Consider the following 16,518-nt stretch of genomic DNA (forward strand, 5'->3'; position numbering starts at 1 on the left):
AAGAGTAAGGATCAAACCCATGAAATAATTTGTACTTATAGTCAAAATGTTTTACTTGCGTGAATAATGCAGCAAAAGCATCCACGCACATGCACACACACAAACATTCCAAGAAAAAGAGGAAGAAAAAATCTTATTACATTCAAATTCAGATCAAATCTATTAGGTACAAATCAGATACAGGAAGGAGTGGTAGTTCATTCATTATGAGTCTCTACTTGAAATTCCTGAAATGCTACTACAAAACCTGTCTAACACCTTCTCTTCCTGGTGTTCTAACAAGTCATTTAAAATGCATTTTATAAGCTCAGGGCATGTTGTGGAATGAAGAGAGCTATGTACAACTAGAAACTTTTTCTTTTCAGCTCCAAACCTTCCCCCCACAGAAAAGACAGTCCTACTAGAAAAGAGATTAAAACAGAAAAAAATGGGAAAGGGGTGTAGGCTGGAGGGAGTGGCGGGAGGAATAAAGATGAGAGAGAGAGAGGAGAGAGAGAGAGAACTGCGAATTCCACAATTACCTGAAGTTGTCTTCCCTTTCTCCCTCTTCACTTCCAGACAGCTGAGTTAGAATTTCAGAATCCAACCAGAAGACACTATCATCTCCTGAAGTGCTACTCTCACTTTCAGTCTCCATCTTGTATTAGAAAAATGTAAACCTCAAGGCATGGATAAAGAACACCACCAATGTTCAAGTTGTTCAGCTCTGTTTATGTACACTCAGGTGTGTGGCTGATACACAGTGATATGTGATCATGCCGGGCCACAGTCTATTACGTGCTCGCTTAATTACAGTTGGGGTAAAGACAGGAAATCACATATAGCACACTCACCGCCTCTGAGTGCTGCACCTGTGACACCAGAGTCCCTCCCACTGCCTCAGGCTCTGTGACCTACATAACCAAACGCAAAACCCAAATGAAGGTGGTTTTTCCCTAATTTATTTAGTCTTCTCAAAGTTTCCAGTTAATAAGTTAAAAATAGACATTTTCAAAGTGCAGGATGCTCTTATTTTGCTATTTCAGACTTAAGAAAGGTAAACAAAAAAGTAGAAAGGATAAGATTTTATGTAAAAGTCTCCTGGGCCAACCACAATGAGAGACACACTTACAGACCTCACAGTTAAAAAGGATCACAATTCAGAGAGAAGGTAAGCCTGCTGTAGAGACCTGCAGGCCTTCTGATATTACATCCATCTTTCCTTCCCCTCAGTAATAACTGCCAGATACACCTTGCTCAGGTATCCAAAACGGGACATAACAGTTGGGCTTGTCCATAGCCTTTTAAAGAAAAATGAATAAATACCGTAAGTTAAAAAACATTGACTATTACATCAAATAAAGGCATGCGACACTTTTACACATCATTTAAACTGCAGATGCCCACGGGAGCAATACAATGACCTGCTGGGAAATGAGTGAAAAGTATAGCATCTGTAACACTGGCAACGACAACTGTTACTTAGAAAACAGCCATGTTGTTACCAACCACTGACATGTCAGATATTCATCTTTTGGCCCAGCAATTCCCTTTCTAGGAAATTGCCTTATTTTCACAGGTGGAAATAAGAACTGAACTGAAATATTCATGGCAGTCAACTTTATAACAGCAAAATAGAATAGCGAAAATAATCTAACTTGCTCATTAACAGAAAACTGGATAACCAAATTATGGAATACCATTCAAAGGGAGTGCTATACAGTTGGGTAAATGAGAAACACAAGGCAGCCCTATTGGTCATGATATGAAACAAACCCTAAGGCCGACCATTAAGGCAAAGAAGAGAGAGGTAAAGGTGTAGAACAGTATATATGATTTGTTCCCATTCACATTTTAAAACAGGAAGGGGAAACACACATGGCTAACACGTGCAGAATATGCAGAGAAGGACGGCATGCGATCTCCGAGAGAAAACACAGCTAGACAAGAAGAATGAGAGGGAGACAGGTTTTCACTGTACCATGTGCACACAATGCTTGGAAAATAATAACTAATTTTAATATAGTCTTTATATCCCTCAGCAAACAATCCAATTTTTAAGTATTATTTTAAATCAGGTCTTTTTTTTCCTCCTAAGCAATCCTAACTCCTTGAATCTGTTTCATGAATCCAACTTATCTTTCCTTTTAATCATTTATTTTGTTTTCATTACTGTCATTGATTTGCCTCACTTCCTCAAGTCCTTTTAAACATGAAAACATGAACTGGAAGCAGTATTTTTACACAGAATAGTGAGGGCAGTCTGAGCAATACAAGCTCACTCAGGAAATCTTTTCTAGTCCTGCTGCCACTGCAGAACCTCCCCCAGACACCCTGCTGCAGCGAGCCTTCGATCCCACCAACCTGACCTATGCACCAAGGCCAACCTTCCACAGGCCTCACAGGTTTTAAGTTGATTTATTTACTTATCTCTCTCTGAAAGAGAGAGAGAGAGAGAGAGAGAGAGAGAGAGAGAGAGAGAAAGAGAGAAAGAGAGAAAGCAGGGGGAGGGGCAGAAAGAGAGGAGGACAGAGGATCTGAAGCGGGCTCTGCGTTGACAGCGAAGAGCCCAAAGCAGGGCTTGAACTCACCAACCTAGAGATCATGACCTGAGCTGAAGTCAGACACTTAACCAACTGAGCCCCCCAGCACCCCAGGCCTCACAGTTTTGCCTCTACTATCAGGAGTCTTAAAAAAATGGTTTTAACTTCAAAATCAACATGTGTTCTGTTCCCTTCGGTAGCTAATGGAAATCTAGCAGAAACATAAGGTAGCAGGGGGCATGCAAGGAACAAAGTGGAGTCAATCACTGGGGCTACCAGAAGCTGAGGAGGAGCCACCTTCCTGAAGACTACAATTGCTTTAACCCTTTTTCCCCTGATCGGCTTAAAACCTGAAACCTTATCAGGCTTCACTTTCCCAACAAATTTTAGTGGGGCACAAGTCTCTGACCTACACCACAGGAGTCACCATCAATAGTTTAGGCTGAGTTGACTCTCTATCTTCTACTGACCAAGAGGTAAGGAAGAAAAGGGAAAGGGGAGTTCCTAAACCCACTGCAACAAGAGAAAAAGCAATTCTAGCCACAGTTTAAGAATCTGAAATTAGAATGCGTTTTATGCAAGAAAAAAATTTTAAAGTGGCTTATTTTTCTAGCAGCAGTTAAGTAGTAATAATAACAGCAAACATATACTGAGTACTTTCATGTGCCAAGCAATGTGCTATGGTTCTTAGAAACTTAGTTATAGTTAGTTATGTAATTCTCACAGAAGAAGCTATTTATAATCCTTATAGGTGAAGCAATTGAAGGTTAGGGTAATAATTCATCCAGGGCTACTCAGTTTATAAGTGTGCATTAAAAATACTTTTTAAAATCTAACCACCAAGGGGCACCACGGTGGCTCAGTCAGTTAAACATCCAACTCTTGGGGCGCCTGGGTGGCGCAGTCGGTTAGGTGTCCGACTTCAGCCAGGTCACGATCTCGCGGTCCAGGAGTTCGAGCCCCGCGTCAGGCTATGGGCTGATGGCTCGGAGCCTGGAGCCTGTTTCCGATTCTGGGTCTCCCTCTCTCTCTGCCCCTCCCCCGCTCATGCTCTGTCTCTCTCTGTCCCAAAAATAAATAAAAACGTTGAAAAAAAAAATTTAAAAAAAAAAAAAAAAAAAAAAAAAAAAAAAAAAAAAAAAAAACATCCAACTCTTGGTTTTGGCTGAAGTCACAAGTTTGAGCCCCACGTCGGGCTTCATGCTAACAGTGCAGGGCCTGCTTGGATTCTCTCTCCATCTCTCTGCCCCTCCCCTGCTCACTCTCTCTCTCTGTATAAAAATAAAAATAAAAATAAAATAAATCAAATAAATCTAACCTCCATGTAAAATGTTATTTGTATGGGAAGAATATGTGGTTTTCCTTCTGGTCCACATTCAGCTCATTAGCCTGGCTGGCTTTAATCTCATAGGTTATTTTTGCTCTTTCTTTTCTCTCTTCTTTCTTTCTTTCTTTCTTTCTCTCTTTCTCCTTCTCTCTCTCTCTCTCTCTCTCTCTCTCTCTCTCTCTCTCCCCCTTTCTCTCTCTCTCTTTCCTTCTTTGGGGGAGTGGGGAGGGAGACACTGACCTGCATTCATTTCTACACAGCATCCCCCACACATTTGGGCTGACTACTAAAAAAGAGTGCAGGTAGGAGATCACACAAAACGGCAGCAGAGCAGCAAGAGAACTGAGGTCTTGATTTCAGTGCTCCTTTTCCCACTCTTTAAGTTAAAGTTGTTTTTCTCAAATCGCTTCAAAACAGCACACAGTGGGGTGCCTGGGTGGCTCAGTGGGTTGGGCATCTGACTTTGGCTCAGGCCATGAGCTGGAGCCCTGCGTCAGGCTCTGTGCTGACAGCTCAGAGACCGGAGCCTGCTTCAGATTCTGTGTCTCCCTCTCTCTCTGCCCCTCCCCTGCTCACGCTCTGTCTCTCTCTCTCAAAAATAAACAAACATTAAAAAAAAAATTTAAAAAAAAACACAAAACAGCACACAGCACATAGCCAGAAGGTCAATATCCCCTAAACTGGGCACCAAGCTTTGTCCACAGAATGGTTTACAATTATGACTCTAAACACAAATATACTGAACAGACTCCAGAAAATTATATATTCTCAATGTGAATAGCATGTGTCTAGGTATTATCTACATCTACATATATATATGTATGTATGTATCAAATAATTCTTCGGAAAGAAAAGTTAAGCAAGTATCTTCCTAAAATATTTGTGATTGAAGATTTTCTTCCAAATATAAGAAGCACAATCCATAATAGACAAATGTCATCCATCATTAATCATTCTTATACTAGGTATTCATTCAAAATTTCAGATTACTTATATATTTAAATTGTTTTTCTTCTAACCAATTGTAGGTGGTTTGTAGGTTTCCTACATTGAAATAATTAACTTCAAAAGAATAACTATTTTCTTACTTTTTACAGAATATTCATGTATTCTGGATCATCATACAGAGACATCTGCTTCAGTTTATAATATATCTAAAGGGCAAACAATTATGAATGTTATTTTATTAAAATTTATTTAAATAGAATAAATGTTATTTGTTTATAAATAAATTCATTTCATTAAAATAGCTAAAGAATACAATTAATTTAATATGATCCTCAATTGGTCACTTGAAACATAACAGAAAAAGTCTATTTGGCTGGAAAATGAAACATACCATGTCAGAGCAGGTTTTGCCTCATCAGAAATATATATTCAGAGATCTGTGAACAACTCTCCAACAAAAGCTAAATAAAATTTCCAAAAAATGGATACCTTAGCAATATATCATCCCTATTACAAGAATATATGCATTTAAAAGTATATGTTCTATTTCAAAAAGCTGTTTTATGAAGCTAAAAATATTTTTCAGTAGAAATGTAAATCAGACATTGGTTCAAATCTCAACATGTCACTTATAAATAGTGTGGTTTGAGGTTAAGTAGCTTAAATTGAGTCTCAGTTTGGTTTGGTAATCTCTAAAAAAGAAAGAATAACATTGTAAGGTTGTGTGGATCAGAAATAATGCATGCGATGAAACTATCATACTGTACAGTGAAGATAAGATCCTCTGTAAATGACAGCCATCAAGCTCATCATCACTGACATCATTTAGATGTTTTTACTGTTGCAATTATAAAAACTGAGAAATAAGATATTTAATCTGCAAATATTTGGCTTTTTTTAGTTTTATCACTTTGTAATCACCCTTATTTAAAAGAGAGTAGTAATCTCATAAATAAAAGGAAACAAGTCTCAACTAAGATATAATTTTCTACTTATCTGAACCCCTTTCATGAATGTGAAGGATGGAAAATCAAAAATTAGAACAGAAAGCTCATATACTCCCTTCATCACATTAAAACAAAGATTACAAAGTACATATAAAATTAGATCAAAGACAATTCAGCATGACATTTCCAATCTCCTTAACAAGTGATGTTAAGTGGAAATTTCCCAAGTGTATGCACAAATTCTCTCAAAATTTAACTAAAATCATATACTGTTTTTAAATTACGTTCTGTATCTTTAGCTAAACAAGCAAAGATTAAAAGCATAATTTTGGGGGCGCCTGGATGGCTCAGTAAGTTAAGCATCAGACTGGCTCAGGTCACGATCTCATGGTTCCTGAGTTCAAGGCCCACGACGGTCTCTCTGCTGTCAGTGTAGAGCCCGCCTCGGATCCTCTGTCTCCCACCCTCTCTCTCTGCACACTCTTGCTCTCTCTCTCTCAAAACTAAACTTTTAAAAATAAATAAATATTGAAAACATACTTTGTGGTATTAAAGTTTAAAAATGTGTAATATTTCTTATAATGTATAACTCTACCTTCAATAAATATATAATCTCAGACTACATTTTCACTGGATCAGTAACTGCCATCAATTGTTACATGATCTAGAATCTTCATCTTGTGTAAATACTGGTTAAAGAAATATACTATGACAGTCTACTTAATCAGACTTCTTCAACATAATTTTTAACCACAGTGCTATATACAGTCTGTTTGGTATCAGTAACTTGAAAAAAAAAATCTAGAAACACTATATACAGTAGATTCCATTATTATAAGAAAAATTGTGTGTGTGTGTGTGTATGTGTGTGTGTGGCATAACATTATATACATATAGCTTGGGAGACCATATAACAAAAATACTGTGTGATTTTTACTTTCTTTGTCTACAATTTTGCTAATTTTTAACACAAAAGTGTGTTACCTGTTTTGGTTAACTCATAAGTTAAAAGATCCATTCCATAGTTTCTTCTCTTGAATACTTGAGAATTATTACCCTAGAATATACCTCATCTACCCAAGAAATCAACAACAAAATTTTAAAAATGCTTATTGAATACATATGAGTGAATGACAGAAAAATTTACATCCCAAGCATAGGGAATATAAAGTTCAAAAATAAATAAAGTCAGTGTGAATAAATAAGGCAATCTTTTTATACAGACCAAGGCAAATCTAAAATGAAGAGAAAGATACATAGATTTATATTCAAGTTTGAATGACACATTAATTAGGGATTGAGTATCTGCCAATTTCTTCCAATTTGGCTGGAACCAGACAGTAATATTATAATCTGTGGTGCTTTTCATGTGATGTGTTCAAAAGATGTAGTGAATGCAAAGTATATCTTATGATGTCTCAAAAAGTACTTCAAAATAATAAAATTGTTTCTTAAGTGTCAATTCAGAATCTTCAAATTATATCACTGTTCCCTTGAGGTAAGATAAGCATGTTTAGAAACTGAACTAACTTGTTATTTACTGATATGCAATTTATTAAGCTGTTTCACAGTTATAAGTAGCATTCAAGTTAAATATACAAAGCAACTGAAAACAATTGCTAAGTACAATTTCTGAGTACCCATGGTTTCCATTTAGGAAATCATGTTGGAATTTTATTAATTTAATGAAGTTCAGATGATCCAAATTCCTCTGTGCTTATCACCTATGTGAACTCAGGAGTTCTATTTCCTCATCTGATCAGAATAACCATGCCCAATCGTATCGCAATTGAAGTGATTATATGAAACAATATATATAAAGTATCTACCAAAACATTTGTGAATAATAGGTGCTAAACAAAACCGAGGTATAATAAAAGAAAGATGTTTCATGAATCTATGTTTTAGGTCTACTAAAAAATGTTAAACTGCTTCAGAAGAATTAAAATTCTCATGAGACAAGGACTCTTTTTTAAATTAGTAAAATATCATCATCTCACCAAAAGTGATTAGCCAATAATCCATTAATATCTTCAATATGTAGTCAATGTACAAGGCTTTCCAATTGCCATGAACCTTTTTTTAAAAAACAGTTGTTTTTTGAATCAGAAAGTCCACACATGGTATTTTAGTTAATAAGTCTCTTGAGTCCTGGTGATTTAAAGGTTCCCCCCCCCCCGCCTTTATTTTTGTTGTACATCTGTTGAAGAAACCAGGTCCTGTATATTCTCTAACACTCAGGATTTTGCTGATTATATGCCAACAGTCTGGTTCTACAGGCTCCTCTAGCTCTCATATTTCCTTTACAGGCATTAATTCTTTTTTTTAATTTTTTTTTTCAACGTTTATTTATTTTTGGGACAGAGAGAGACAGAGCATGAACGGGGGAGGGGCAGAGAGAGAGGGAGACACAGAATCGGAAGCAGACTCCAGGCTCCGAGCCATCAGCCCAGAGCCTGACGCGGGGCTCGAACTCACAGACCATGAGATAGTGACCTGGCTGAAGTCGGACGCTTAACCGACTGCGCCACCCAGGCGCCCCAACAGGCATTAATTCTTAAAAGCTATGTGGAATGCTTTAGTTTGATATTTTCTGCCTTATTTGCCAATCTTCTAAAATAAGTATTAATCAAATGAACAAATACTAAACAAACAAAATGATAAAATGATAGAAATGCAAAGACAAAAGTAACCAAAGGCCATTGATCATACACTCTTGCAATAAGGTATTAGTGGAACAGCTACCCAAGGCAATGCACATTAAGAGGTTTCAAGCGTTGGTTGACTTTTACCTAAATGGGCCCTTGCATCTTCTACTGGCATCTATGATATTTCTACGTCTCCTGCGACATGATCTACTGAGTTCACTGGCAATACCTGTACACATCTGAACCTATGACTACTAAAACTCAACCCAGTATGTTTGCCATTAGTCCCTATCATTTTTTTTAAGTTTCATTTTTATTTTTTCTTATTTTTTTAATTTTTTTTAATTTATTTTTGAGACAGAGACAGAGCATGATTAGGGGAGGGGCAGAGAGAGAGGCAGACACAGAATCTGAAGCAGCCCCCAGGCTCTGAGCTGTCAGCACAGAGCCCAACTCGGGGCTTGAACTCACGGACTGTGAGCTGACCTGAAGTCTGATGCCCAACCAGCTGAGCCACCCAGGCGCCACGTCATTTTTATTTATTTTGAGAGAGACAGAGACAGCACAAGTGAGGGAAGGGCAGAGAGAGGGAGAGAGAGAGAATTCCAAGCAGGCTCTGCACTGTGGGGCTCAAACTCACAAACTGTGAGACCATGACCTGAGCCAAAACCAAGAGTGGGACACTTAATTAAGCAGACTGAGCCACCCAGGCACTCCAGTCCTAATTACATAACACAACAGCTGTTATTGACTACCCTTAAAAGAGAGCACAGAAACATTATCATTACTCCTATCGGGGCTGTAACTAAAAACAACAGATACCCTAGAATAAACTATCAATTAGATGAATAAAGTTGAAATATGGAAATGCACCATTACCTACTATACTAAATCTAGTTCATTAACTTTGAAACATTTGAAATTAAATAACTACTAGGAATCAAGAAGTCAAAGATTTACCTATAACAGGCTGCACATCTTAGAAAACACTAATTCATAACAGAGATAAACAATAAACCTTCATGAGCTTGGAAATCTCACATGTTAGTACAAAATAACATAGTTTGTGGAGAACTAGACCATCTCCTCTCCACCAACCCCAAGAAAACACTGTTACTATTTGGCCAGTGTATCAGAATCTAAGCATCAAAGAACAGTTAAGACAGAGAGAGAGAGAGAGAGAGAGAGCGAGCAGGGGAAGGGCAGAGAGAGAGGGAGACACAGAATCAAAAGCAGGCTCCAGGCTCTGAGCTGTCAGCACAGAGCCCGATGTGGGGCTTGAACCCACAAAGCGTGAGATCATGACCTGAGCCAAAGGCAGACACTTAACTGACTAAACCACCGAGGTGCTTGAAACTAACAAGTTCTTAAGTGAAAAAATGGAAAAGACAATTCATCATGCACTGGTTTTTCTGCCAGCATCAAACAACCAGCCAATGATTACCATCCACTCAGTCATTTTTCAAATATAAAACACAAAACAGATACCAGCACCAAAAAAAAAAAAAAAAAAAAAAAAAAAATCACTTTAGTACAGCAGTCTACTATTTTCAAAGCATTCTGACATATTTCAAAGCAAATGGCAAAGAGGAATTAAGCCAAGGGAAGGGTGGAAATTTTATATTTAAAACACAGATTTTAGGGAACTTTTAAAAGAAAAAGCATTGAGAATTGAATTCACTATAATTTCCCCATAACTACACAGTCAAATATTAAAGAACTTAATAATATATAAAGGTGTAACACATTCCAGGAAATTAATATGCAACAAGAAAATATGGTCATAGCACTGTTTTAAAACTAAGGATGTTGCCTTCAACTGCGTCTTTAAGACAGAAATTTCCAATCCTTTTTTCTAACCCCCAAAGAGTTCAAAAATATGTGCACATCCATTAACAAAGCTGACTCATAACCTATTTAGAGATTTATTTTGATCAACAACAATTTAAAAGCAAATTATCTTTGAGAGTGTCATGCTTGTTGAGCATTAGAACCGTAAGGTGAAAATCATTTTAATTAGAACTGAATTTCATTGAAATTGGCAGCACAAAAGAAGTTAGTTTTAAAGAGGGATGGGGAGGGAGCAAGGGCTAGATGAAATGCAATCTCTGGTCAGCTAAGGGCAAAATATGAGGGTAAAAAGGAGAACGGCAAACATACAACTCCTTAAAAATTCACAGATGAAACTGGCATAAAACATTAACCAGATTACCTGGGGATAATAGTAAGGGTACTCAAAACGTTCTGGAAGTAACATGAAGGTGTCAGGATGCTGAACTGCACAGACCCAAGTTATGAGTCAGTACGGGAAGTAAGCCTTATGTTGACTAACACTTGTGTTAGGCAGTCATTTCTGAATCAGGAACATTCACCCAACTGAATATCCAGTGTGACAGTAAAGAAGAATTTGGCCAGAGGTTACTTTCTGCTGAAAAGAATGAAGGACCAGAGAGACATCTGTGTCAGGCAACACACACAACTTGAAATAACTATTAGCACGTATAAAAAATGTCAGAGATTCATTCCACTATTTTCAAAGTTAGGAGAAATCTTAAAGACTACCTAACCTGACGTTTAGTAAACTAAACTAGAAATTCATGCTTCCTTTTCTCCCTTACAACTGTATAATAAATTTTCACACACATACCATTTTAATTCTGGTACCAAAAACCTACTGGTGTGATCAAGAAAACAACACTGTCTCTGTATATTACATGTGAGAAAACTGAGGCTGGTCCAAGTCAAATAATTTATAAGTGGTATTTCTCTTAGGTTTTTTGTGAAGGAACAGCTAAAATGTCTCCTCCGCTAAAAAAATTTTCAAATTGTGTCCAAGTCCAAAGTATTTTCCTTTCTGCTGCCCTGCAATATTTTCAAAAACACTTTCAAATTACAGGAGAACTTTCTAAAATACAAGAGAAATGGGCAAAGAAAGAGTAAGTGAATTGTCCCAAGGATGGAGGTAGGAGTCTGACTCCACAGATTATCACTACACTGTTCCCCAAAATGATCACTAGATACGGTCTCTTCTGCTAGAACACATTTCTGTAACATGAATTAGATCATAGTCAGATTATACGTAACACTTTTTTTCCCACACATTAATGTTTTCAGTCAGGTACACGGAGTTTAACAGCAAGTTCACTACCATACGGTGGATGTAACCAAATGCAGGGGATGACTGCACTGTGCATAACGCCCGTGTCCATTCACACCACTCTGCTGCTAGTTCAACTTAGTCCTATGCTACCTCTGGTATGCACAGTACTTCCTCATTTTTGCATGCTTTGTCCTCATCTCTGTAATTCAGCAGCCTCAACACTTCATTACACCTCTTTCCATCAAGCAATCATCACCTTTCTCTAAAGATAAAATCCTAAACTTATGGTAGTATTTCTTAACTTACAAGCAGTTTGACACTACCTTTTTAACTATGCTTTTATTATGAGAATTATCGTTGCTTTTATTAGTACTCTGGATACAAAGCTGTACAGATTTTGAATGATTTGTACAACTCTATTTTTACCAGACCTTTTTAGTGCATGATCTGTAAAACCACAAGATTTTTCAGAAACACATATATCACATTATAGCAAAAATTGTATAAAAATATTTTAAAGCCAATATCATCGTTTACTGTACACTCCTCTGTGGCCAGTCAGATCTCCCAAGTCTTACTGCAGAATAAAATTGCTGCCATCAAAAGTACTGAACATCTAACAGAACAACAGAACAGCTAGCTATTCCCTATGCATCTCAATGTCTTCTATGCAAACCAAGAGCCAGGAGCTCCTCAGTGATGTAAGAGAACTACACACGCGTACTATGGCTGGCCCCTACACTTGACTGGACATCAGAATCACCTGAGTTGCTTAAAAAAAATCCAGGTTCCCCCACCCCCATACACACCCACTGGATTTCCAGAGACCAGATTCTAGAATCTGTACTCCTGTAAGTGCAGAAATCCTTCAGTTGATTCCATTTATCTGACAGCCCAGTTGCTTATGATCAGGTATTTACAGAAGAAACAAGCATAAAAATTACACACCCCCCTGGGGCGTCTGGATGACTCAGTGGGTTGAGCTCGGGTCATGATCTCAGGGTTCATGAGTTCAGGCCCCACATCGGGCTTGCTACTCTCAGTGCAGAGCCCGGATCTTCTGTCTCCCTCTCTCTCCACCCCTCCCCCGCTTGCACTCTCCCTCTCAAAAATAAATAAACATTTTTTAAAAATTACACATCCCCAAAGTGATATGCGTTTACTTTCTGAAGCGATCAATAATTCAAGCAAAAGAAATACCACTCCTAAATAAAAAGTATTAAAACTGTATAAACGGCCCTTTTTAACCCTGTAACTTGGAATTAATTCAAAGTGATCAATTCAAATACAGAAGGGCTGCTCATTAGTTGTGATTATGAAAAGGCTAAATGAGCGGTACTACTAATGTAACCACCAACTACATATATCCCCTTGCCATTTGCCTCATAAGCAAATCAGGCCCTCACTGCAGGAAATGGAAGCAAAATCATGGGGTTAATAACATGTAGCAAGTTTTATTTTCTTGGCACAGAGCTCCAGCAACCTGCAGGAAACAAAGTCACCATCTTCTGACTCTTTTATTTTGAAATCCTGGGTCTACTGGGGCAAATTGTTCTCAGTAAGGCTGTACCAATAACACTTAGGCTATTCTAACCATACCACTTAACTTCCCTTAATTTATACTTATTTCTCCATCAACATTTCTTAAATGCTTGCATGAATCTACCTCAACTGGTATAGTACAACAGGAGGCAACGTGGTACAAATGTAAACACTCTAGGTGACAATTAGAACAAGGTGCGCTTGTACAAAATGCTCTAGGAAAGTTCCTGTCATGCTATATACTTAATTATGTTCTTAAATATCTGTGACCCAGAATACTTACACAAAGGCAACAAAGTTTTAATTTGGTGGCTAAAAGAAATTGTTCATTTTACAAATAAAGAAACCTTATTTGTACTACCAGACATGATCAACTTGGATTTCAAATTTTATTTTTATTTGGTCTTTACCTAGTTGTTCCCCAAAATACATGTCTTATTTTATTTTACAAATAGTACATTTCAAACAAAATAGAGTCCACCTAAAGAATCCATGAATTTTCATTTGTTTAAGCCTCAAGTGTTTTGACTCACTTGATAGTTCTGCTATTTGAAATTTAAATGATGAAAACTGAGATACAGGGTAATCAAGAGATGCCCCTCAGGCACTAACATGCTGCTATGCTCAATGAAATTCACATTTCACTGAAAATGGACAAAATCACTGCTTCAGTTAAACCAGAAAAATACCCCAGGAGGTATTTTATCTGTCACAAAGGATGTGGTTTACCACCTATAGCAGCTCAATTTTAATCTTCCATTTGTCAGAACTACTTGCCACAGGCAAATGACAGTATCTAATATACTGAAATTTCTTGCAACCGACAGATGCTGTAACAACAACAGAGAAAAGCAACTGAGAGTCCAAAGTGTGTCCTCACAACACACAAAACCCTGACTAAATAACGTATTGCAGGACATGTCAAAAATAATATGCCCTACCTCAGTTGCATTAAATGGATTCTGCATTATTAAAACATAAATATTAGACTAAAACTCGTGAAAATGTTCCCTTATCTTGAATTAAATTTTTGTGTTGCAGGTAACATTTTTTTAATAGTGTCACATTTTCATAATGCTACATGAGCCATTTACAAACAGATTCACTTCAAACAGATACAGTGCTCTGTAATAGCCAAAATATCAAAGCTTACATAAGGACACTACAGGGATGATAAATTGAGGTGGTCAATGAGGACAGGAAGAGACAGAGTTTGGCGGGGGGAGGGGGGCTGTTAAATGACTTTTTTAAATAAAAATTATAAAAGTCCTTAAGATGAAAATCTCTCTCTTATGTATCTTATCTTGTACATGCTTGTTGCTCAAGAAGCAATTTTTAAAAGAAAACTATAGTAGTACTCTTCCCTGTAATCCATAACCTCAGGCTAACCGTGAGAAAAAAAAGTCAGACAAACTCAAACTGAGGGACATTCTACAAAATAACCTACCAGTACTAATCAAAACTGTCACGGTCGTCAAAACTATGGGTAGTCTGAGAAATTGTCACAACCAAGAACTGCCTAAGGAAAAAATGATGACTAAGGGTAATCTGGTATCCTGGAAGGGGGGGGGGGGGGAATTAGGTAGAAACTAAAGATTCAAATAAAGTATGGACCACAGATAATAATTATGTATCAATATTGATTCATTACATATAACAAACATACCATACTAATGTAAGATGTTAGCAAAAGGATATGCAGTTATTGGGAACTCTGTATTACGTGTAACTTTTTGGTAAATCTAAAATTGTTCTAAAAATTTTTTTTGTAAGAATTCTGCTGTAAGTGATAGAAAACATAACAAACTGGACTGAACATAAAAGAAATGTATTGGCTCATGTGACTGAAAATGCCTAAGGAATGGTCTCACTTTAAGTACAGAAAGATTCAGAGGATTCCAATGTTTTCAGGAAAGTGTCTTCACTTGTTGACTTTGCCCTGTTCTCCAAATGTTGGCTATAATATTAGGTTTACAGTTTTGCTATAACATTTGTTTTGAAAATACAAATTTGCTCCAAAGTGATCGATATATTACGAAACAATTTGAACACAGTGTGAATTTTGCATTTGTTCACACATGCTTTCATCTGCTAAAAGAACTAGGTCAGGAGTTGGCAAACTTTTTCTGTAAAGGTCCAAATAATACTTTAGGCTTTGTGAAGCATATGTTCCGTCACAACTCTCCCTCTGTAGAAGGAAAGCAGTCCACAGGCACCAGCACGAGGGCATGGATGTCTTCAATAAAACTTTATTTACCAAAACAGCAAGGGCCTTACTTAGCTTGTCAACCAGGGTTCGGGTTAGGTGAGGGCAGAAGGCTGCACTCAGCGGAACCTAGCCCTTTCGGAACACAGAAAACGCATCTGACCAGGAGGACATGCCACACCTACCCACATGCGGTATTGCACCTTTTCAACCAATTATTGATCTGCCTACTCCCACCATTTCACAGCTCCCAAATTGCAGCCCTTCCAATCACATGGTAGCCGCTGTCCTGCACAGCGGTGACAGCTGCTGTCACCACAGATTCAGTTTAACTGAGCTAAGATTATTTACCTACACTGTGTCCAAAAAAGTGTACTTGTGCCATCTGCTCATGGACTTTAACCTCGCAACAGGAAGGTGGAATCCCTATTTGATACCTAAGTAACTAAGACTGGGGTGAGGATTCCCAAAAACTCAAGGGCTATTATAAAAAAATAATAATTGGGGCGCCTGGGTGGCTCAGTCTGTTGAGCATCCGACTTTGGCCTCAGGTCATGATCTCACGGTCCGTGAGTTCGAGCCCCACGTCGGGCTCTGTGCTGACAGTTCAGAGCCTGGAGCCTGTTTCAGATTCTGTGTCTCCCTCTCTCTGACCCTCCCCCGTTCATGCTCTCTCTCTGTCTCAAAAATAAATAAACGTTAAATAATAATAATAATAATAATAATAATTTAAAAAAAACACTTGAGAAAGAGAAAAACAAGTACAATAGCTACAGAATAGCACGGCTTAGTATGTGATTAATTTATGCAAACTCAGTAATATTTATGCAGCACTGGATAGGATTTCAAAGAGTTGAAAGACATGCATTTTTAACAAAACAAGCTTCCAAAAAATCTGTCTCAGTGTATGTCACCTGGTACTACTCACTTGAAAAACAGCAAATCTGTTCCATTACTAGGAAAAAAACTGTGATGAATTTAGTGAAGATAGTATGCTTTTATTCTGTTCTTTAGAGTAAACTTAAAGGGTTTTCAAGGATACTTTTAACCAAGTATTACTTTCACCTTGTGCACTGACTTCAAAACTAACCTATGGATTAAGTGCAGCTCACGGATATTGAAGTAAACAAAGGTTTCCAAAGTATACACTCTCAGAGTTTATAAATCCAATTGCAACTTGCTTAAGTCCGATCAGGTAGATAATACTTTTTCTCATCAAGACTATATACTGATTTTAAATGTCAATATGCGGGGCATCTGAGTGGCTCAATCAGTTGA

At 37.5% G+C, this 16,518-nt stretch overlaps 1 protein-coding gene across 4 annotated transcripts in view; it reads right to left on the reverse strand.

The window, feature by feature from the left end:
* Window positions 1-16,518, reverse strand: part of ARHGAP32 (Rho GTPase activating protein 32) — a 302,758-nt gene that overhangs the window by 201,540 nt on the left and 84,700 nt on the right. For 2 of the 4 annotated variants that reach the window (XM_043579812.1, XM_043579811.1), the window contains exon 1: window positions 522-714. The exons of the other annotated variants lie outside the window; for them this stretch is intronic. In XM_043579812.1, the coding sequence (XP_043435747.1) occupies window positions 522-637 (116 nt within the window). In that variant the 5' untranslated portion in view covers window positions 638-714. Of the gene's footprint in view, window positions 1-521; window positions 715-16,518 lie in introns of those variants that run through there. 4 annotated transcript variants of the gene reach the window in all.

Source organism: Prionailurus bengalensis, chromosome D1 (genome assembly GCF_016509475.1).
Source record: "Prionailurus bengalensis isolate Pbe53 chromosome D1, Fcat_Pben_1.1_paternal_pri, whole genome shotgun sequence".
Taxonomy (NCBI): Eukaryota; Metazoa; Chordata; class Mammalia; order Carnivora; family Felidae; genus Prionailurus; species Prionailurus bengalensis.